The following is a 19,707-nucleotide window of genomic DNA, read 5'->3' as shown; positions in this document are numbered from 1 at the left end:
AGCAATAAATTTCCATTTGAATCTAGTCAAAATGTTTCAAAGGTAGTCAGGAAAATGATCATTTCCATTACATGCTGAAATGTAGTGTTAAGGATTTAAGATAAAATGTTGGCTGCAACAATGTATAAAATATAAATTTTAAAAAATACGATGGCTGGATGCCAAATACTTGTAGCTTTAATCATGTGTGTTATTTTGATATTCCTATACTAATTCAAATTCAATTCATGAACAAATTCAGTGCTTCAAATTTCATAATGTGACATATTTGCTTATACAATTATATACTCATCTTCTGCCATATATTGCCAGGAATTACAATATACAAGTGCACCTTTAGGCAGATACCTAGGCACTGCATAAAGTATGAACACATGATTCAGGCTTACTGGATTTATCAATGTTACCTCATAGAGTAGACAGCCGAGAGACCAGATGTCAGACTTGAAGTTGTATCCATTTTCATGTATCCTCTCTGGAGACATGTAATAAGGTGTACCCACTGTAAAAAAAAAAACAAAAAAAAAAACAAAAAGCAAAACACTGAATGTTAAAAAATGGAGGAGCAGATACATTGTGAAAGTACATAAAAACTTGCAGACCTCTCAGTACCTCTAAAAGAGGTCATAAAGAAGAAACTCCCAAATAACTCGGTTTTTAAATTTTCACATCAATCGATTGAGACCACCTCAATTTCATAGTTCACCGTGAGCAATCCAAACAAATTGTATGTTTTCTTCTCCATATTTCATGGTGCTTCATTTGATAACTCTACTGGAAGCCCCACTGAAGACTGTGAGCCCCATATGGAACATGGACTATGTCCAATCTGATTAGCTTGTATCTACCCCAGCCCTCAGTACAGTGCCTGGCACATAGTAAGCACATATCAAATACCAAAAAAACCCCTCAAAACCAAAAAAAAAAAAAAAATTAGAATAAGCAAATAGAGAAATTGAATAAGCCCTGAGTTTAAATTTTCCTGTTTCAAAAAATGGGATCCGTACATCTACGATATTCATTGAGAACATAAGATTATTTTTAAAAAGAACAAGAATATATCAGTTTGAAACAAACAATTTAAAAGATGATCTTATCTCATCCACAGATCTGGCCCTGGGATAACAGTGATGAAGACTCTAGTTACTAGCCCCGAATTGGTTAATTCTGCGACCTAGGACAAGTCTCAACCTTTCTAAACTTTAGTTTCTCAATCTACATAATGACGACCGGCAAAACTGGCCTTTCCAAGGATTTAAGCTTTTCAAAGGCACTAGAGAAATGAAAGATACTATTATATCCAATTCTGTTATGTCAGAGAACAAATTTAAGTTGGATAATTTTACAGACTGAATTCTAAATCCTTGGCTTTTTGTTTTTAGTTGCCGCTCTTCAAACTCAAGTTGCTTTCCAAATGTCTAAAAAAAATCCAGATCAATGTGAATCATATACGTGATTTTCAAAGTGAGATGCCTTATTATTTTTGCATTAACAACCTAGAGCTTCATATCATCCCAGCACTGGAATAATATTGGGGTGATTGGTTTGGAGAAAGAGATCCTTGAATATGTGGCACATTTTACCACTTACTTAGTTGCTAAAGTTTGTTGCGTTTTGTTTTAGTTTTCAAAAACATCTTTATGTGTGAGCCACGAATGTCATCTGCTAACTAGATCGTTGGAAAGGAGCTATTCTCAGTTCAGATGACATGGCAGCTATGGCTTCCAGCATCAAAATAAAGAGTTAAAAAAAGGTGGGGAAAGCAAGTCTTGGACTAAAAGTTGTTTATAAACAATATATGTACTTTAGAGTTCCACTTTGATCAACAATGGGTAAAGGAATCAGGGTGGTCTCTCCAACAGTAAAAGAGAAAAACTGAAATGGAATGAAAAAGGTACCTAATTTAGAATTGCCTATAAAGAACAAGCGTTGAATGATCCTTCTTGCCAAATACTATTTATGAACACCAGCTGACTCATTCATTCATTCATTCGATCATCTTTATTGAGCTCTTACTGTGTGCAGAGCGCTTGGGAGAGCACAATATAACAATAAAAAGACATATTCCCTGCTCACACTGAGCTTACGGTCTAGAGGGGGAGACATTAATATAAATAAATAAATTACAGATAAGTACATAAGTGTTGTATGGCAAGGAGGGGGGATAAATAAAGGGGACCAAACAGATATGTAAATTTACCAATTTAAAAGCAATGCAGGATGCAAACAATCCTACAATGATGGATTCACTAGATTTATATGAACTCATACCTTTCACATATGGCATAGGCTACAGATTAACAAGATTGATGCTTGAGATTTCTCAACAAAATAATGCCTTCAAAACTAGTAAGCCTCTTTTACATATAAGACACAAGATGTGGCGTTCAGATTTACTCTCTCTATTTAAGGAAAGGAGTAAAAGGTTTAAGAGTAAAGGACTTGGAACTGGTTATAAATATATACCTATTGTTGCTTTAAGACATAAAGCAAGTACTTGGCATTGAGTAATGTGCCAGAAACAGGCTTCACAGAATCCACAGGGGGCAGCTGAAAACACTGAGGTTTGAAGGTTCATAGTTTACCAAAAGCAAAGGTAATTTTAACCAGTAGCTCTGGGAAACCTGCTGATACATTAGGGGTTTGATAGGAGTGTGAAAGATTGATGATAGGGAAAAAGAAGAACAAATGCTAGCATTTTACGGAGTTTAGCCTTAGAATAACACTGTAACTGCAATACAAACTGAAGCCTCCAATGACCGGCAAGAGAAAACGCAGGAGAAAAATAGTATTGCAAATTCTGCAGAGATAAACTCAAAAACATCTAGATAGGCAAAAAAAAAATAATCTCTCTACCCTCATTAAGATTAGCTTGATGACTTGACAAAAAGTTATAAACTTCATACTTTACAGAGCTTCTTTGAACTAAAATATTGGCAACATTTGCAAACTAAAGTAGGAACACTCATTTATTAAACACTAAATGTCCCTAGGCAATAAATAGCTAATAAATTCATAATTTACTAGGAATAGATAGTTATATGGGTTAAATATACTTTGTTCTACAACACCAAGCACAGAACCGATATTCTTCAGAAATGAAAATTTACATAAATCATAAACGCAGGCATATAAAAACATTTACATTTGGGCTGGGGGATCATTCAGAAAAAGTCTCTAACCTAGATATGCCATATACACGAAAAGCTCTGACTTTCCACCTTCTTGTTTTCTGTTTTCAAAACAAAGTTCAGTGAATATTACTTGAGAAGAACTACCAATATTCAGGGCAAGGGTAATAATGAAAGAATGAATTATAAGAGGGAGAAAATGGGGAATTTTATCTGCATATGACCGATGGCCTATTTATCAGCTTTACCTCTTGAAATCAATGGCGGGAGCCTTCATGAGGATGCAATAGGAAGAAAGCCCGAGAGTGAAAATTGAGCATTGGATTTTCTTCTTTCTCTCCTTCTGACTCATTGAAGATGGAGTGAGGAGAGTGAGAGGATTAAGAGGTCATGGGAAGAGGAAGGGAAGGAGACAGGAAGGGTTCGTACCCTTTTTATGAACAACCAATATCAGTAATATATTTACATATCTGTAATTCATTTATAGATCTCTGAGTATATAGCTGTAATTTATTTATATTGTCTATCTCCCTCCCTCTAGACTGTAAGCTCATTGTGGGCAGGGAATGTGTCTGTTATATTGTTGTGTGACACTCCCACAGGCACTTAGTACAGTGCTCTGCACACAGTAAGTGCTCATTAACTATGATTGATTGATTAACAGGTTGGCATTAGAGAAGTAAAGCATGAGGGCTGGGTAGTACTAGGAAATCAAGAAGGTAAGGGAGGTGTTGGGGGTAAGGTGATTGAGTGCTTTAAAGCCAACGGAAAGGAGTTTCTCTTTGATGCGGAGGTGGATGAGCAACTACTGGATGTTCTTGAGGAGTGGGGAAACGTGAACTGAATATTTTTTGTAGAAAAATAATCCGGGCGGCAAAGTGAAGTATGGACTGGAGCAGGCAGAGACCGAGGTAGGGAGGGCAGCAAGAGACTGAATCAAGGTAGAAGAGGATAAGTGCTTGGTTTAATGTGGTAGCAATTTAGATTGAGAGGGAACGGTCAATTTTAATGATATTGTGAAGGTTGAACTAAAAAATTTAGTGATAGATTGAATATTTGGGGTGAATGAGAGAGATGAGTTTAGGATAACGCCAGGTTTACGGGCTTGTGAGCTGGGGGGGGCGGTGGTGATGCTGTCTACAGTGACGGGAAAGTCAGTGGGAGGACAAGGTTTGGGTGGGAAGATAAGGAGTTCTGTTTTTGACATATTTAGTTTGAAGTGTCTGCGGGACATCCAAGTAGAGATGTCTTTAAGGCAAGAGGAAATATGAATTTCAAGAGGAGAGATATCAGGGCTGGAGATGTAGATTTGGGTATCATCCACAAAGAGGTGGTTGTGACTGAGTTTTCCAAGGGATGGGGGGAAAAGGAGAATAGGCGGGAATGCAGAACTGAGCCTCGAGAACTCCCACAGACAGAGGTTGGGAGGCAGAGGAGGAGCCCACGAAAGGGACTGAATATGAGCTCCCAGAAAGCTAGGAGGAGAACTAGGAGAGGACAATGTCACTGAAGCCAGGACTGGATGTTTCCAGGAGAAGGGAGTGGTCAACACTATCGGAGGCATCTTAGAGGTTGAGGATGATTAGGATGGCATAGAGGCCGTTGGATTTGGTGGGAAGGAGATCACTGGTGACCTTTGAGAGGGCAGTTTCTGTGGAGTGAAGGGAGCAGAATCCATATTGCAGGGGGTCAAGGAAAGAATTGGAGGGGAGGAAGTGGAGACAGCACACCTAGATAACTCGCTCAAAGAGACTGGAGTAAGCCATGGAGTCAAGGAAAGGTGTTTTTTTTTAAGATAGGGTAGAAGCTTGATTGGAAATTTAAGGGTCAAGTAGGCTGAAACTCAATAAACATTCCTGTTTATTTTGAAACTGACGTGGATCTGCTTATTTCAGTATTGATGCCCTGAGAGATCAACAAATATATTTTTGTTCACAAATAATGTAAGTGCAATTGATCTATAAAGTTCCCCATAGCCTAGTGGGTACAGCACAGGCCTGGGATTCGGAAGGACCTGGGTTCTAATCCCGGATCCACTGCTTATCTGCTGTGTGGCCTTAGGCAAGTCATTTAACTTCCCCGTGCCTCCGTTACTTCATCTGTAAAATGGGGATGAAAACTGTAAGCCCCATGTGGCACAGGGACCGTGACCAACCTAATTTGCTTCTTGACACAAAGTAAGCCCTTAACAAATACCATTATTATTGTTATTATTATCTCTTAAGAAATTGACGAATTCAGAAAAATTTTCCTTATGCCCTTGAATCAGAGTATTTCTTCTACAAAACAATTCATAAAGAGGGCCAGATAGCCCTCTTTCATGAACTGGTTTTACTACATTAGCAATCATCTCAGATACCTTACTGGGAACCTCAACTACTAAAGCTGCTACTCTGAATTCTTAGTTCAAACTCACACCTAAAATGCCAAAGTTCCCCAAGGAAAAACTTACTGAGCGCTTATCTGTGTGCAGAGCACTGTACTAAGTGCTTCAGAGAGTACAATATTACAGACACATTCCCCATTACTTCATTTCTAAAAGTTTCAATTGAATATTTCTGAGCTTTGATTGCACTTTGGCAATGTCTACTGTAAAAGTAAATAAAAATATCTCACTGAACTTTTGCATGACAAAATCAGAGAGATGGAAGAAACTGGTCACCAAATTCATTCATTCAATAGTATTTATTGAGCGCTTACTATGTGCAGAGCACTGTACTAAGTGCTTGGAATGTACAAATCGGCAACAGATAGAGACAGTCCCTGCCCTTTGACGGGCTTACAGTCTAATCGGGGGAGACAGGCAGACAAGAACAATGGCAATAAATGCCTCAACTTTAGATTGGTACAAGAATAAACTTAAAGGATGAATGGATTTCTGTTCACAAATCTTCACGGATGGAGACTCTAATACCAACCTACTCACGGTACCTCGATCTCATCTATCTCACCACCGACCTCTCGCCCACATCCTGTCTCTGGCCTGGTACTCCCTCCCACTTCATATCCGACAATTAGTCTCCCCACCTTCAAAGTCTTACTGAAAGCACATTTCCAAGAGGCCTTCCCTGACTATGCTCTGATTCTTCTTTTCCCACTCCCTTCTGCATCGCCCTGACTTGCTCCTTTTATTCACCATGCCCCCGCCCCAAGCCCCACAGTATTTACGTACATATTCATCATTTATATATTTATATTAATGTCTATCCCCCCCTCTAGACTGTAAACTCACTGTGGGCAAAGAATGTTTCTGATATATTACGTTGTACTCTCTCAAGTGCTTAGTACAGTGCCCTGAACAAAGTAAGCACTTAATACAATTGATTAAGAATCTGCAATCTACTTCAGTTGCCTATGCCTGTATTTTAACACTTAATGAAAAAAAATTATCATGTCCAACCAATCTCCCTACTGCTGCAATTTAAACCCATTTACTCTTGTTTAAACCTCGGTAGGCCAATTGCTAAAGTGCGATTTTGGGGATAATCACTTAACTTCTCAGTGCCTCAATCTCCTCATCTGCAAAATGGGAGATTAAATATCTGTGTTCCCTCCACCTTGGACTCTGAACCTCATGTGGGAGAGGGACTGTGCCCAGCCTAATCATCTTCAATCCACCCCAGGGTTTAATCGATTTAGGACAGTGTTTGGCACACAAGTTATTATGCATACCAAGTGGGACATGATTATCATGTATCTACCTCAGTGCTTACTACAGTGTTTGGCACACAGTAAGCACTAACACTTAACAAATGTCACAATTATTATTAAGGAGAAGAAATAATCAATCAATGAATTATATTTATTGAGCACTTAACTGTGTACAGAGTACTCTAGTAGAGAAGCAGCGTGGCTTAGTGAAAAGAGCACAGGCTTGGGAGTCAGAGGTCATGGGTTCTAATCCTAGCTCTGATGCTCGTCAGCTGTGTGACTTTGGGCAAGTCATTTAATTTCTCTATGTCTCAGTTACCTCATCTGTAAAATGGGGATTGAGACTGTGAGCCCCACGTGGGACAGCGTGGGACAACCTGATTACCTTGTATCTACCCCAGTGCTTAGAGCAGTGCTTGGCACATAGTAAGCGCTTAACAAATACCAACATTATTATTATTATTATTAAGCACTTGGGCGAGAACAGTGTAATACAGTTGATATGCATGTTCCCTGCCCAATGGAGCTTAGAGGCTAAAGGGGGGACAGACATGAAGTAAATTATAGTATGTACACAAGTGCTATGGAGCTGAGGGTGGGCAGCACTTAGAACAGTGCTTGGCACACAGTAAGCGCTTAATAAATACCATTATTATTATTATTATTATTATTAAATCCAAGGGCAATAGAGAAGGGATAGGGAGTAAAGGAAATGAGGGCTTAGTTTGGGAAGGCCTCTTAGAGGAGATGTGATTTTAAAAAGGCTTTGAAGATGGGGAAAGTGGTGATCTATGAAAATATATAAGTAAAAACCCCAGTTATTTATTCTAAAAGGATTCCTTCCAGGTTCTTGTATGTCATACACATTTACACATCTCTGTACCACGATGGAACTTTCTTTATAGACTGTTTTATTTTAAAACAAATCAACCACAACAACAAAGAATGTGATTTCAGGTTGGTTGAGTCAGAGCTCCCTAAAACAGAAAGTGCAAATTCATATGCATCTCAGAGAACGATGCTCATTGCACAAGTCTCCTAAAGCAAGTGTTATCTCAGAGATATCTATTTGTAGGGAGATAAAACACCAGGGAAAAGGGGACAAATATTGACTCTGCTTTCCAATCAAGGTCTTAAGTGTAGTAACAGAGAAGTCGAAGTGCTCGATTTAATGCGCGGCAATAGATAACATTATTCGATGAAATAATAATAATAATAATGTTGGTATTTGTTAAGCGCTTACTATGTGCAGAGCACTGTTCTAAGCACTGGGGTAGATACAGGGGAATGAGGTTGTCCCACATGAGGCTCACAGTCTTCATCCCCATTTTACAGATGAGGGAACTGAGGCACAGAGAAGTGAAGTGACTTGCCCACAGTCACACAGCTGACAAGGGGCATTGTCGGGATACCAAATTCAGTAGAGTATCGCTAGGCTGAATGTCATGAAAATTCTCCACAATCACCAGAAGGCTCCCTCCTTTCATAAACATTCCAAGTATTGTGAATGTGTAAGATGGAAGAGCTAAGTTTCCAACAATAAGGATTCCAAGTCCAGGAAGTAGAGGCAGGAAAATACAAAGATAATAATGTTAGTATTTGTTAAGCGCTTACTATGTGCAGAGCACTGTTCTAAGCGCTGAGGTAGACACAGGGGAATCAGGTTGTCCCACGTGGGGCTCACAGGCTTAATCCCCATTTTACAGATGAGGGAACTGAGGCCCAGAGAAGTTAAGTGACTTGCCCACAGTCACACAGCTGACAAGTGGCAGAGCTGGGATTCGAACTCATGAGCCCTGACTCCAAAGCCCGTGCTCTTTCCACTGTGCCACGCTGCTTCTAAGAGGAGCGATCACAAAAGGATAGAGGTAAGGCTGCCTGCGATAAGAAAATAAAACACAAGGGAGCAGAAGGAAAAATGGAAAGAATCTGGATTTTGGAGGAGATGAGTGGTGCACACACACTGATAGAGCCCACCCAGAGAACACAGTGTAAAAACTACATAGGGACGGAAACCCCCAAAAAACTGTGACTAAAAAAAAAGAGAGAGCAACTGAGACAGAAAGGATAAATATTCAGAGAGAGTAATTAGAGAGAAAGAAATTCGGATCATCAGGAACCTAATAAAGAGAAGCAGTGATAAGCAGTGTTGTTTAGGGAATCACAAGGACCTGGGTTCTAATCCCGGTGCGCCACTTGTCTGGTGTGCTATACCTCAGTTCCCTCATCTGTAAAATGGGTATTAAGACTGTGATCCCCATGTGGGACTTGGACTGTGTCCAATCTGGCTACCTCATCTCTACCCCAGCTCTTAGTACAGTGCCTGGCACATAGCACTTAACAAATACCATTTAAAAAATGACATGGGCAAAGGAAGAGAGGAAGAGAGTGACAGGAGAAATAGGTGGATAAAGTAGAAGCAGAGAGATACTACATAGACAGAGATAAAAAAAGCAGATGCAGAGACAGCAGTGAGATTATGCTAATTATGTTGTATTGTACTCTCCTAAGTACTTAGTACAGTGCTCTACACATAGTAGGCACTCAATAAATATGATTGATTAAGACACAAAAAGATAGAGGCACTGAAGGGATGAGACTGTGATAAGTACCGAAATAACGAGAAATACGGATAGATCCATGGAGGACAGACAAGGACGCAGATCCACAAAACAGAGTTAAAGGCTGAGAATGACAATGGATTCAAGCAGAGGGCTTTAAAAAAATCGATAAAATACAGATTTAAAAAAACACCTAACTCAGGAGAAGATGGAGAGGTGAGAGTGCACGGAAAGGTAGGAAAGAGAGGCCGGAAGAGAAGCGGCAAATACATTTCAAATTCATCCGTTTGCAAAAGGGGTGTTAGATTTGTTTCAAATAAGCGCTACTGAACTTTTGCAGCAGTTCTTTCGAGGATTTGAAATTCCTATGTTGAACAATACGCATATGGAGCCAAAAATTAGTTGAATGAGTCGCTCCTGTGGTTGAAAACACAATGCAAAATCATTTAAGGCTAAAGAATTATAGAGAGGCAGAGATATATCAAAGGTGATGATCCATGCACAGCAGGGGCTAGCTAGCGACAGTGCCGGTAATACAAATATGCTGTTTTTTGAGGCCAGAAGCCATCTTGAACTCTGAAGAGGTATAAGCTGAAGAAATATCTAAGGAACAAGAGAAAGGTGCTAGCGTAAGGTGTGGAAGAAACAAGCATGGAACTGCAGGTGGTACTTGTGCAGAAAATGAAGCAGTTTAATATCCGGTTCAAGAACAATAATTTTCCACATTGAATTCTTAGGCTATCACACTTGGAAACAATGTGGTAACTATGGATTGTACACTCATGAGAATTCAGTGTGAGATTTCCAATGTCTGTTTTTAAATAGTGCCCAACCTTATGCTATTACCCTGCTAGCAATATCACAACCACAAAAAGTTCCTAAGTAAAATCCAATTGTATTACTGTATCCGATGCTTTCGTAAAGACAATCATTGTCTTTTCCAGCTTTGAAGGAAAAAGATACTTTAAACAATTTTTGAAGAATGGATAATTATTTTCCCAACTGATTTCAAATATTCAGCCACTGGCAAACATCAATGGGTCCAATTCAGCCTAAAGGTAAAGGCCCAGCATCCAGAGATTTAATTGAGAGCCACATAGGCTAACTGAAAAGCAAATTTTGGTTCTCAGTCTTTATTCATCTGTAGTATATTCAAACACCCTTCATGGGGTAAGTAAAATATCACATAAATTGATGCTTTCAATCCTTTTTCCAGTTTTTTTCTTGAGAAACCAGTCATGCTTCTAAACATACCTTGAAAACCACACAAAATCAGGAGTGTGACTTTGAGCTTTTTAATTCCTTTTGAGAAATTATTTCCTGAGCCCTGAAATATTATCTACGCTACAAAGTGCATGCAGTGAAATAAAAGCACCACGATCTAATTTACCCACATCAAAAGTTTCAGGCATAGCATCTAGTTCCATCCAGGCCTCCCTTCTCCTTTTAAAGTTTCATGGAATAAGGTAATGTGTAGGAAACATTGGAAATTGCAGATAAGCAAGGGAGCCATCATTAAGGAAGCCAAAACAGTAAATAAACAGGATCATTGCATTCAACTGCTAAGAAGTAATATTTCTGCTTTACTCTGCATAGGTCAGACCTTCATAACAGTCCTTACTGTTGTCTGTTGTTAGTCACCACTCTTTTAAAAAGATGGGATAGAAATTATATGACAAAGATTAAAAGCACCTGGGATTGTTTAGTTCACAGAAGAGAATTCCACTGGATGATTTAATAACTAGTCTTCAATCATTGGTATTTATTGAGCGCTTACTATTCATTCAATAGCATTTATTGAGCGCTTACTATGTGCTGAGCCCTGTTCTAAGCACTTCGGAAAGTACAATACAAGAGAATAAGCAATAACAGGATTGTTGTCCACATACATGCCGAATGAATTTAAGTAAAAGAGACTTCATTAGGACGGAAGGAAGCACTTCTCAAACTTTAAATTCTCAATCAGTCAAACTTATTGAGGCCTTTCTGTGCGCAGAGCCTAGTTTGAGTGTAGAATTTCCATTATTCATGATATTAAAGGAAAACAAAGATATAAATCTGCAATAGCTGGTTTAACTGTTCTCATCTGCAGGGAGGGAGCTAGGCTTGGTACTTTCTAAAAGGCCTTTCCAGTTCTCTTGTTCTAGGATTTTAGGCAAGGTGCTGGATAAAGAGTTTGTGGTTCTAGGTAATGTGCTGGATAAATAATAATGCTGGTATTTAAGCGCTTACTATGTGCCAAGCACTGTTCTAAGTGCTGAGCACCGTTCTAATAAACAGACTCTAGACTGTGAACTCGTTAGGGCAGGGACTGTCACTGTTTATTGTTGTATTGTACTTTCCCAAGCACTTAGTACAGTGCTCTGCTCAGAGTTAGCACTCAATAAATATAATTGATTGAATGAATGAATGATGACCAAATAATCACTTTTTTTATTTAACTCGTACCATACATCTTGACATCTCCTCAGTTGTTCACATAGGGAAAGAGAAGTCCAGTATTTGAAGCAGAAATGCAATACATGCACCCAGATTTCTTTCCAAAAACCATAAAACACCATGATAAAGATGAGATAGTGAGCAATTACAAATCTAGGGGTAGCAGGGGAAAGGCAAAAGGTGAACACAAACATGTCAATTAGAAAATAAATTTAGAAAACCAGTGAGATGAACCACACATTATAGTCTTTGTGGTGATATTTGGATTCATACTATTCAAAGGATAATCTAGTCAATAAATAGATTAATACTAAACAAGTAATATGAACTATAATGCTGTAGAAAAGCAGTGGGAGCCTCCAAACAATTTGCCATGTAACAAAAAAGTCAGTCTGTGTGAAAGATTTCAAACATAAATTTGTTTAAAATCTTGATTTTATAGGTACTGTAAAATAGAGAAAGAAATTCCAAAGCACCTATACTTTTGAATTCATGTAACCTAGTTAGTACAACCAGCTGGATTCCGAACACTTCCTGAAATTGAATATATAAATATTTCCTCTTATTATTGTCAATTCAAATCCTATTTTGATTTTCTTTGTATATTTCTGTGTGGAGGTAGCGATCTCTTTTGCTTTGATTATTTTAGATGAAATACAAATACAGAAACGTTTTCGTGAAAACTGGAATTTTCTTTGAGAAAGTGTTCGATGAGACCCCTTTTTCGCTAGCTAGAAAAGAAATGGATAACAATATGATGAATAATATCATTTCTTGTTTCCTGTAAAACACTATCTTAAAGATTCACAGGACTTAAAGAATTATAAAAGCCGGGCTGGAGATTTTTTTTTACAACTTAAACAAGGAACATAGTACATTCTCATTATGATAATGATAATTTCCACATTAAGAAATGCCTTGTTATGAATATAAGACAGTGTTGATGTTTTCAAGCTAAGATTTCTGATAGTTAATTACTTCCTCTTGAAGTCTAAAAGTCTTAGTCAATTGGATTTTTAAAAATAGAAAATATCTCTTCTCATCAATTATTTTCTAGAGTCCAACCAATTTCAGAGAGCTTAGGTTTGTTCTCTCTCAGAGTTCAACACTTTAATTCTTTTATCTCTTGTTAGCTCAATATCCAATTGTTTGGTAAGATCCAGAGCTTGAGCTTCTATTTAAAAAGGAAGAGGGAGGGTTTTGAATGTGTTTAAAAAATAATATTAAAATAGTTATTCCTTTTCTTAATTTTTTTCTTCCCAAAAGGAATGACTTATTTGCCCTTTGAACTCTCCTTTTCATCTTTCTCCTGAAACTACCTCACAGTAGCCTGAAAGTTAACTAGTTTGGGGAGAGTCCTCCTAAAAGAGTTGACTCCCAAAACCTTCTCTAAAAATGTTTTCTGACTATTGTTTTTATGATAACATGAAGTTATGTCCACAGATGAACAAATCCTGAATCAATCGACTGTATTTATTGAGCACTTACTGTGTGTTGAGCACTCTACTAAGCCCTTGGAAGAGTACAATATAACAGATGAAAGAGAAGTGTAATAATGCCATCCTATATTCTCTCCCCCTTTCAGTAGTTCATAAAATGGGAAACAGCTAACTAAACCACAGTATAATGAAAAATCAATCATCCTGATCATCTGTTTCGGGCAGTCCTGTAGTAAACCCATGGGAGAGCACAGTGGAGATAAAGATAATCACTGCCCTCAAGGAGTTTACTATCCAATGGGGATAGAGAGACAAAATAATTTAAATATAGGTCGAAAAAGGGACTGGAAATGGGGAAATGTGATTGACTAAGTGCTTGAATAGTTGAGTATGTAAACAGATCTATCTATCTTTATCTATCTATCTATCTATCTATCTATCTATCTATCTATCTATCTATCTATCTATCTATCTATCATCTCTGTTAGGGTTATATATATAGGGTTAGGGTTATATAACCCTATATCTATATCTATCTATCTATAGATATAGATATATGTCTTTTGAGGAGCTGAGTGCATAGATGCTCAGTGAAATGACTCTGACTTGGGTTTCACCTGGGCTTTCAAGATAAAGAGAACAGTGGTAAGATTGATTTGAAAGGAAGGTGAATGGCAGGCTTTCCCTGACTAAGCCATCATTTCCTCTATCTGCCCTCTGCTCTGAGGCACCTATAAACTTGGCTGAATACCCCTTAAATACTTGGATACTATAGACTGTAAGCTCTTTGTGGGCAGGGAATGTGTCTGTTTATTGTTATAATAATTATGGTATTCGTTAAGCACTTACACATGCGAAGCACTAAGTGCTGTTATATTATACTCTCCTTATATTGTACTCTCCCAGTTGTACAATCTCTACACACAATAAGTGCTCAATAAATACAAGTGACTGAATGAATGAACCCCGATACCACAGTATTTATGCACTTATCCTTGTACTCTACTACTTTCCCTATCTGTAATTTCTTCTAATGCTGTCTCCTCCTGTAGACTGTAAGCGTGTCCACAAACTCTATTGCATTGTACTTTCCCAAGCACTTAGTACAGAGCTCTGCATGTACTAAGTGCTCAATAAATACCACTGACTGATTAACTGCAGGCAGGACAAAAGCAAAGATTCAGAAGCAGGAGAACTGAGAACAAAATGAGTTTAGGAAGAATGAAAACTAATAACAGGGGTGTGGGGAAAGTAGAGAGTTGATAAAAGGGCGAGAGCTGATGGGAGAGTCTTCAAACCAATGGTCAGGAGTTTTTTGGCTTGATGGGTAATGGGTAACCAATGAAGGGGCTTCCTGGAAAATGCCTGTCTCCCCAAACCCCAAAACTGACTAAACAAGCGACATAAGATGGAAGGACCCAAAAGGACACAGAATGAGAAAAGACCTTTATCTGTATAAAAGCAAATGACATTGACATAATAATAATAATGTTTGTATTTGTTAAGTGCTTACTATGTGCCAAGCACTTGTTCTAAGCACTGGGATACATGCAAGGTTATTAGGTTGTCCCACTTGGGGCTCACAGTCTTGATCCCCGTTTTACAGAAGAGGCAACTGAGGCCCAGAGAAGTTAAGTGACTTGCCCAAAGTCACACAGCTGACAAGTGGCAGAGCTGGGATTACAACCCACGACCTCTGACTCCCAAGCCCGTGCTCTTTCCACTAAGCCACGTTGCTTCTCAACATACACACCGATGTACCTGCTAAACCACAAGGAGCCTGCTTCCACACACTTCTCAACTCTGCTCATCTGTGGGGCCATCCCATTTCAGCAATACTTCAAATGGGCACATCTGGACCTTACTACTACCAGACACTGTGCTATTTATGATTTCAACTTGAAGGTGGATATGATATGGCCGAAGACAGCCTAATGAGTTCAGAATGCCTTCTGCCGGTCAGATAGCCCAGTCCAGTCCCCCTCCTTCCCTGATCTTTCACTTATTCAATCGTATTTATTGAGCACTTACTGTGTGCAGAGCACTGTACTAAGCACTTGGGAGAATACACTATAACAAGAGATATATTCCTGCCCACAAGACGGTATAGAGGGGAGATGGACATTAATATAAAAAAAAGGATAAATGTATAAGATATATACAGATATATACCTTTGTGCTGTGGGGATGGGAGGGAGGATGAATGAAAGACCAAGTAAGAGCGGGGCAGAAGGGAGTGGGAGAAGAGAAGAGGGCTTAGTCAGGGAAGGCTTCTTGGAGGAGATGTGCCTTCAGTAAGGCACATGGGGGCTGGTCACTTCACCCTTCATCTTCATCCTTATTAAGAGTGTGAGCCACATGTGGAACAGGGACTGTGTCCAACTTGATTAACTTGTACCTAAGTCAGCTCAGAATATTGCTTGGTACACAGTAAGCACTTCAAAAGTACCATTATTATTATTATTAGTGCCTGGATTTCCAACAACATCCTGGGTCATAAACTTAGGCTCCTGCTCCTGAAATCTAGCCCCTCTACTTGTGCCATGATCCCTATCTCTGTCTCACGCCTTTAAGTACTTGTTCCCCTCCTCTTCCCTTACCCTTACTGCTCTTTTTGGGTCGCCTCCCCACTTCTGCCTATTGCAGTCAGCCATCTGGATCATCCTCATAAAATGCTGTTGAGAACCTAGTATTCCACTTTTGAAAAACATTCAGTCACTTCCCATTCTTTCTACATCACACAGAAGCTTGTGACAATTGGTTTCAAAACGCTCCACAAGCTGTATTCTCTTCCCCAGCTGCTATACTCTTTGCTCCTCCCAAACTAACCTAGAGAACCAGTGTGGCTCAGTGGAAAGAGCATAAACTTGGAGTCAGAGGTCATGGGTTCTAATCCCAGTTCCGCCACGTTAGCTGTGTGACTTTGGGCAACTCACTTCACTTCTCGGTGCCTCAATTACCTCATCTGTAAAATGGGGATTATGACTGTGAGCCTCACGTGGGACAACCTGATCACCCTGTATCTACCCTAGTGCTTAGAACAGTGCTCGGCACATAGTAAGCACTTAACAAATACCAACATTAATTGTACCTCGTTCCTGGCTCCCCTTTTTCTGACACTGTTACTCCCAAGTGGGACTCATTCATTCATTCAGCTGTATTTATTGAGTGCTTACTGTGTGCAGAGCACTGTACTAGGTGCTAGGAAATTACAATTAAGCAACAGAGACAATCCCTACCCAACAATGGGCTCACAGTCTAGAAGAGGGGAGACAGACATCAAAACAAGTAAATATCAAACTCCCTCCCCACTTCAAATCCATCAAATCTCCCTTTCCAAACCCTCCTAAAGAGCCACTTGCTTCCCAACTACTTCCTTCCCACTGCCCTGCTTAGTTCATCCCATTTAGCTGCTTCTATATGTATAATCTTAATCACTGCATTCACTTATTTTTTCTTTCCAGTTTTGTTAATGTGTTTCTCCAGTTCCTGCTGTACACATTCTGAATCTGCTTCTCTCCCCTTTTGATTATAGGGAAGGTGTCATGAAGACACTCAACAAATGCTAATGAATATATGAATGAATAAAAATGATGGCTCTCTATAAATACACATACATATGTGTATGTATATGCATATATATTTACAAAACCAAATTTTGTCTAACGTATTTCTAAATTTCTGAGAATTTAGAAATGTGATATTAACAAAAATGTATGTAATAATTTTTCAGGATTCCAAATCGGGAATGCTATGAGGCACACTTTGTTAAAAAATGCATGCTTAATTCAGAATATAGCTTTATGGCAATGGCTAGTTAATTTTGGAGTAAAACCCCAAGACGTACAGAAACAAAGAGAGGTCCCCTAGGAGAGAAAGGTATGCTGGCTGACTTCATTGTAGCCCGATTAGATCTGGCCAGCTTCAGGGCACATACTGACGAGATCCTACTGATAAAATCTGTTATATGCTTTAATAACTACTTAACAACTTTGTAGAATTTGTATGCTAAATGATTTTGTTAATCTGTGACATTTTACCTATAAACTACTTATCATATGTGATTTTTTTCCTCCAAAAGAATTTGTAGGCTACGTATCCCTTTTATAATAATAACGGTATTTATTAAGCACTGGCTATGTGCCAAGCACTGTGCTAAATGTTGGGATAGATATGCCGTGATGAGATAGGACATGGTCTCTGTCCCACAGGAGGCTCCCTGTTTTAGAGGGGCAATTCACGAGAACATAATCTGGGATAATTTGTTGAATATTATGATGTTTACAATTTATTAAGAACTGTCTGTATGTTGAGTCCTGTGCTAAGGAACTGAGGTAGATACTACACAATTCAAACACATGGGGCTGATCCACAAGGGACTCTAAACATTTTCATTCATTCATTCATTCAATTGTATTTATTGAGTGCTTACTGTTGGCAGAGCACTGTACTAAGCGCTTGGAAAGTACAATTTGGCAACAGAGACAATTCCTACCCAACAACGGGCTCGCAGTCTACAAGGGGTAGAATAATAATCATAATGATGATGGTATTTGTTATGCGCTTACTATGTACCAAGCAATGTTCTAAGTGCTGGGATAGATACAAAGTTATCACGTTGTCCCACGTGGGGCTCACAGTCTTAATTCCCATTTTACAGATGAGGTAACTGGGGCACAGAGAAGTTAAGTGACTTGCCCAAAGTCACACAGCAGGCAAGTGGCAGAGTCAAGATTAGAACCCATGATGTCTGACTCCCAAGTCCATGATCTTTCCACTGAGCCATGCTGATTCTCGCTTAAATTATTATTAGGAAATTATTTGACATCTTAGTAGCTATAATATATCTTAATGCATAAATAGTCATTTGTCTACACAGTATCTTCTGTCTTGTTGGACATTTTGTTGACTGATTTCGATACTTGGCCCATTCAGTTGTATCAGACAATTAATGAGATAAAGAGGCATAGGATGTAGGCCAGAAATTGTTCTCCTTGGGTTTTGGCTTTTGGCCCAGAACTGAATATTGTTTCCATGGCACATGGAAGTATGATGAGAGGGAATTGGGTAGTCTATGATTTCCTTTTATAGGATTAGTTTCCCCTTGGCTTGCATTTTAAGTTGTAGCTGAATAGACAGGAATACCAGAACTTCAAAAATTTGGGCTTCCCCAATCAAAAGGTTTTCTTTCTGGTTAAGTCAATTTACACCCATAGAAACCTGGTTTAAAAAAGCAATTTGAAAATTTAATTTAGGTTTTGTAAATTGGGGGTTTCCTCCAGTTTAACTTTTACAGATTTTTTTTTTTAATTTGGCGTTTATTTTTGTTTTTTAAAAAATGATTCCCTGGTCATTTGCAAGGTAGGAGACAGCACTAATGACGCTTCCCCGAGTTAGAGGTGACAACACAATCAAGATTTTGTTTGAAAATGGGGGTGACTGGGACTCTTCCTAGATGGAAGGCTTGGGTGGAGGGATGGGTGGCAAAAAGTAGAAGGCCATACATGCCACAACAGTGGAGCACCTCTCTCTTTAAGGGAAGTAGCCTGGCCTCATGGATAGAGCAGGGCCTGAGGGTCAGAAGATCATGGGTTCTAATCCCGGCTCTGCCACTTGTCTGCTGTGTGGCCTTGAGCAAATCACTCCACTTCTCTGTACCTCAGTTACCTCATCTGTAAAATGGGGATTGAGACTGTGAGCCCCACATGGGAGACTGAGAGCCCCACAATGGGATAGGACTGTGTCCAACCCGATTTGTTCGTAACCACCCCAGTGCTTAGTATAATGCCTGGCACATAGTAAGAGCTTAATAAATATCATGAATATTATTATTTCTCCAGTTTCCCCAACCCCACAGTGGTTGCTCTTATTAGCTTTGCTGCTGAGATGGTAGGGGGAGAGAGAAAAACAGTGGGAATAGCATGGGGTAGGGGATGCCCAGAGTCAAGGGAAGAGGGGGTAAGGAGCATGAAACAAGCAACCTACGTGTCTCTGCACCCAGAAAAGCCCAGTCCAGGTTTTTGGGGTTTAACCCAAATTTTTAAAGCATGAGAGGAGAAGTAGAAATTAAGGTAAAACCAGATAAAAGAAACCCCAAATCTACACTCTCACTTTAGGAATGGCTATTAGCATGATTTTCCTACAGCCTTACTATATAGAGATACTTTATGGTTCATTCATTCTTTCATTCAATTGCATTTATTAAGCGCTTACTGTGTGCAAAACACTGTGCACAGGCTTTGGGAAGATACAATATAGTGATCAACACACATTCCCTGTCCACAATGGGTTTACAGTCTAGAAGGGGAGATGGATATCAATATAAATAAATGAATACATAAAATCTGCTTCAAACACAACACTGCGACAGTGAGAAAGGTCCCTTGTATTTGCGAGAGCTTTGTATAGGTAACAGGGAATGGTGTGTTCTAGCACCAGTCAGATTGACTCTTTAGTTGCGTTAGTGGAAATGGTTTGCACTGAGTC

The 19,707-nt window shown here is 39.1% G+C and overlaps 1 protein-coding gene across 1 annotated transcript in view; it reads right to left on the bottom strand.

The window, feature by feature from the left end:
* Nucleotides 1-19,707, bottom strand: part of NEK7 (NIMA related kinase 7) — a 227,255-nt gene that overhangs the window by 31,168 nt on the left and 176,380 nt on the right. The window contains 1 exon segment of the mRNA XM_029063357.1: nucleotides 408-502. Within this exon segment, the coding sequence (XP_028919190.1) occupies nucleotides 408-502 (95 nt within the window).

Source organism: Ornithorhynchus anatinus, chromosome 4 (assembly GCF_004115215.2).
Source record: "Ornithorhynchus anatinus isolate Pmale09 chromosome 4, mOrnAna1.pri.v4, whole genome shotgun sequence".
Taxonomy (NCBI): Eukaryota; Metazoa; Chordata; class Mammalia; order Monotremata; family Ornithorhynchidae; genus Ornithorhynchus; species Ornithorhynchus anatinus.
Note: the sequence above shows the minus strand (reverse complement) of the source record. Positions and strands in the feature narration are given on the sequence as shown.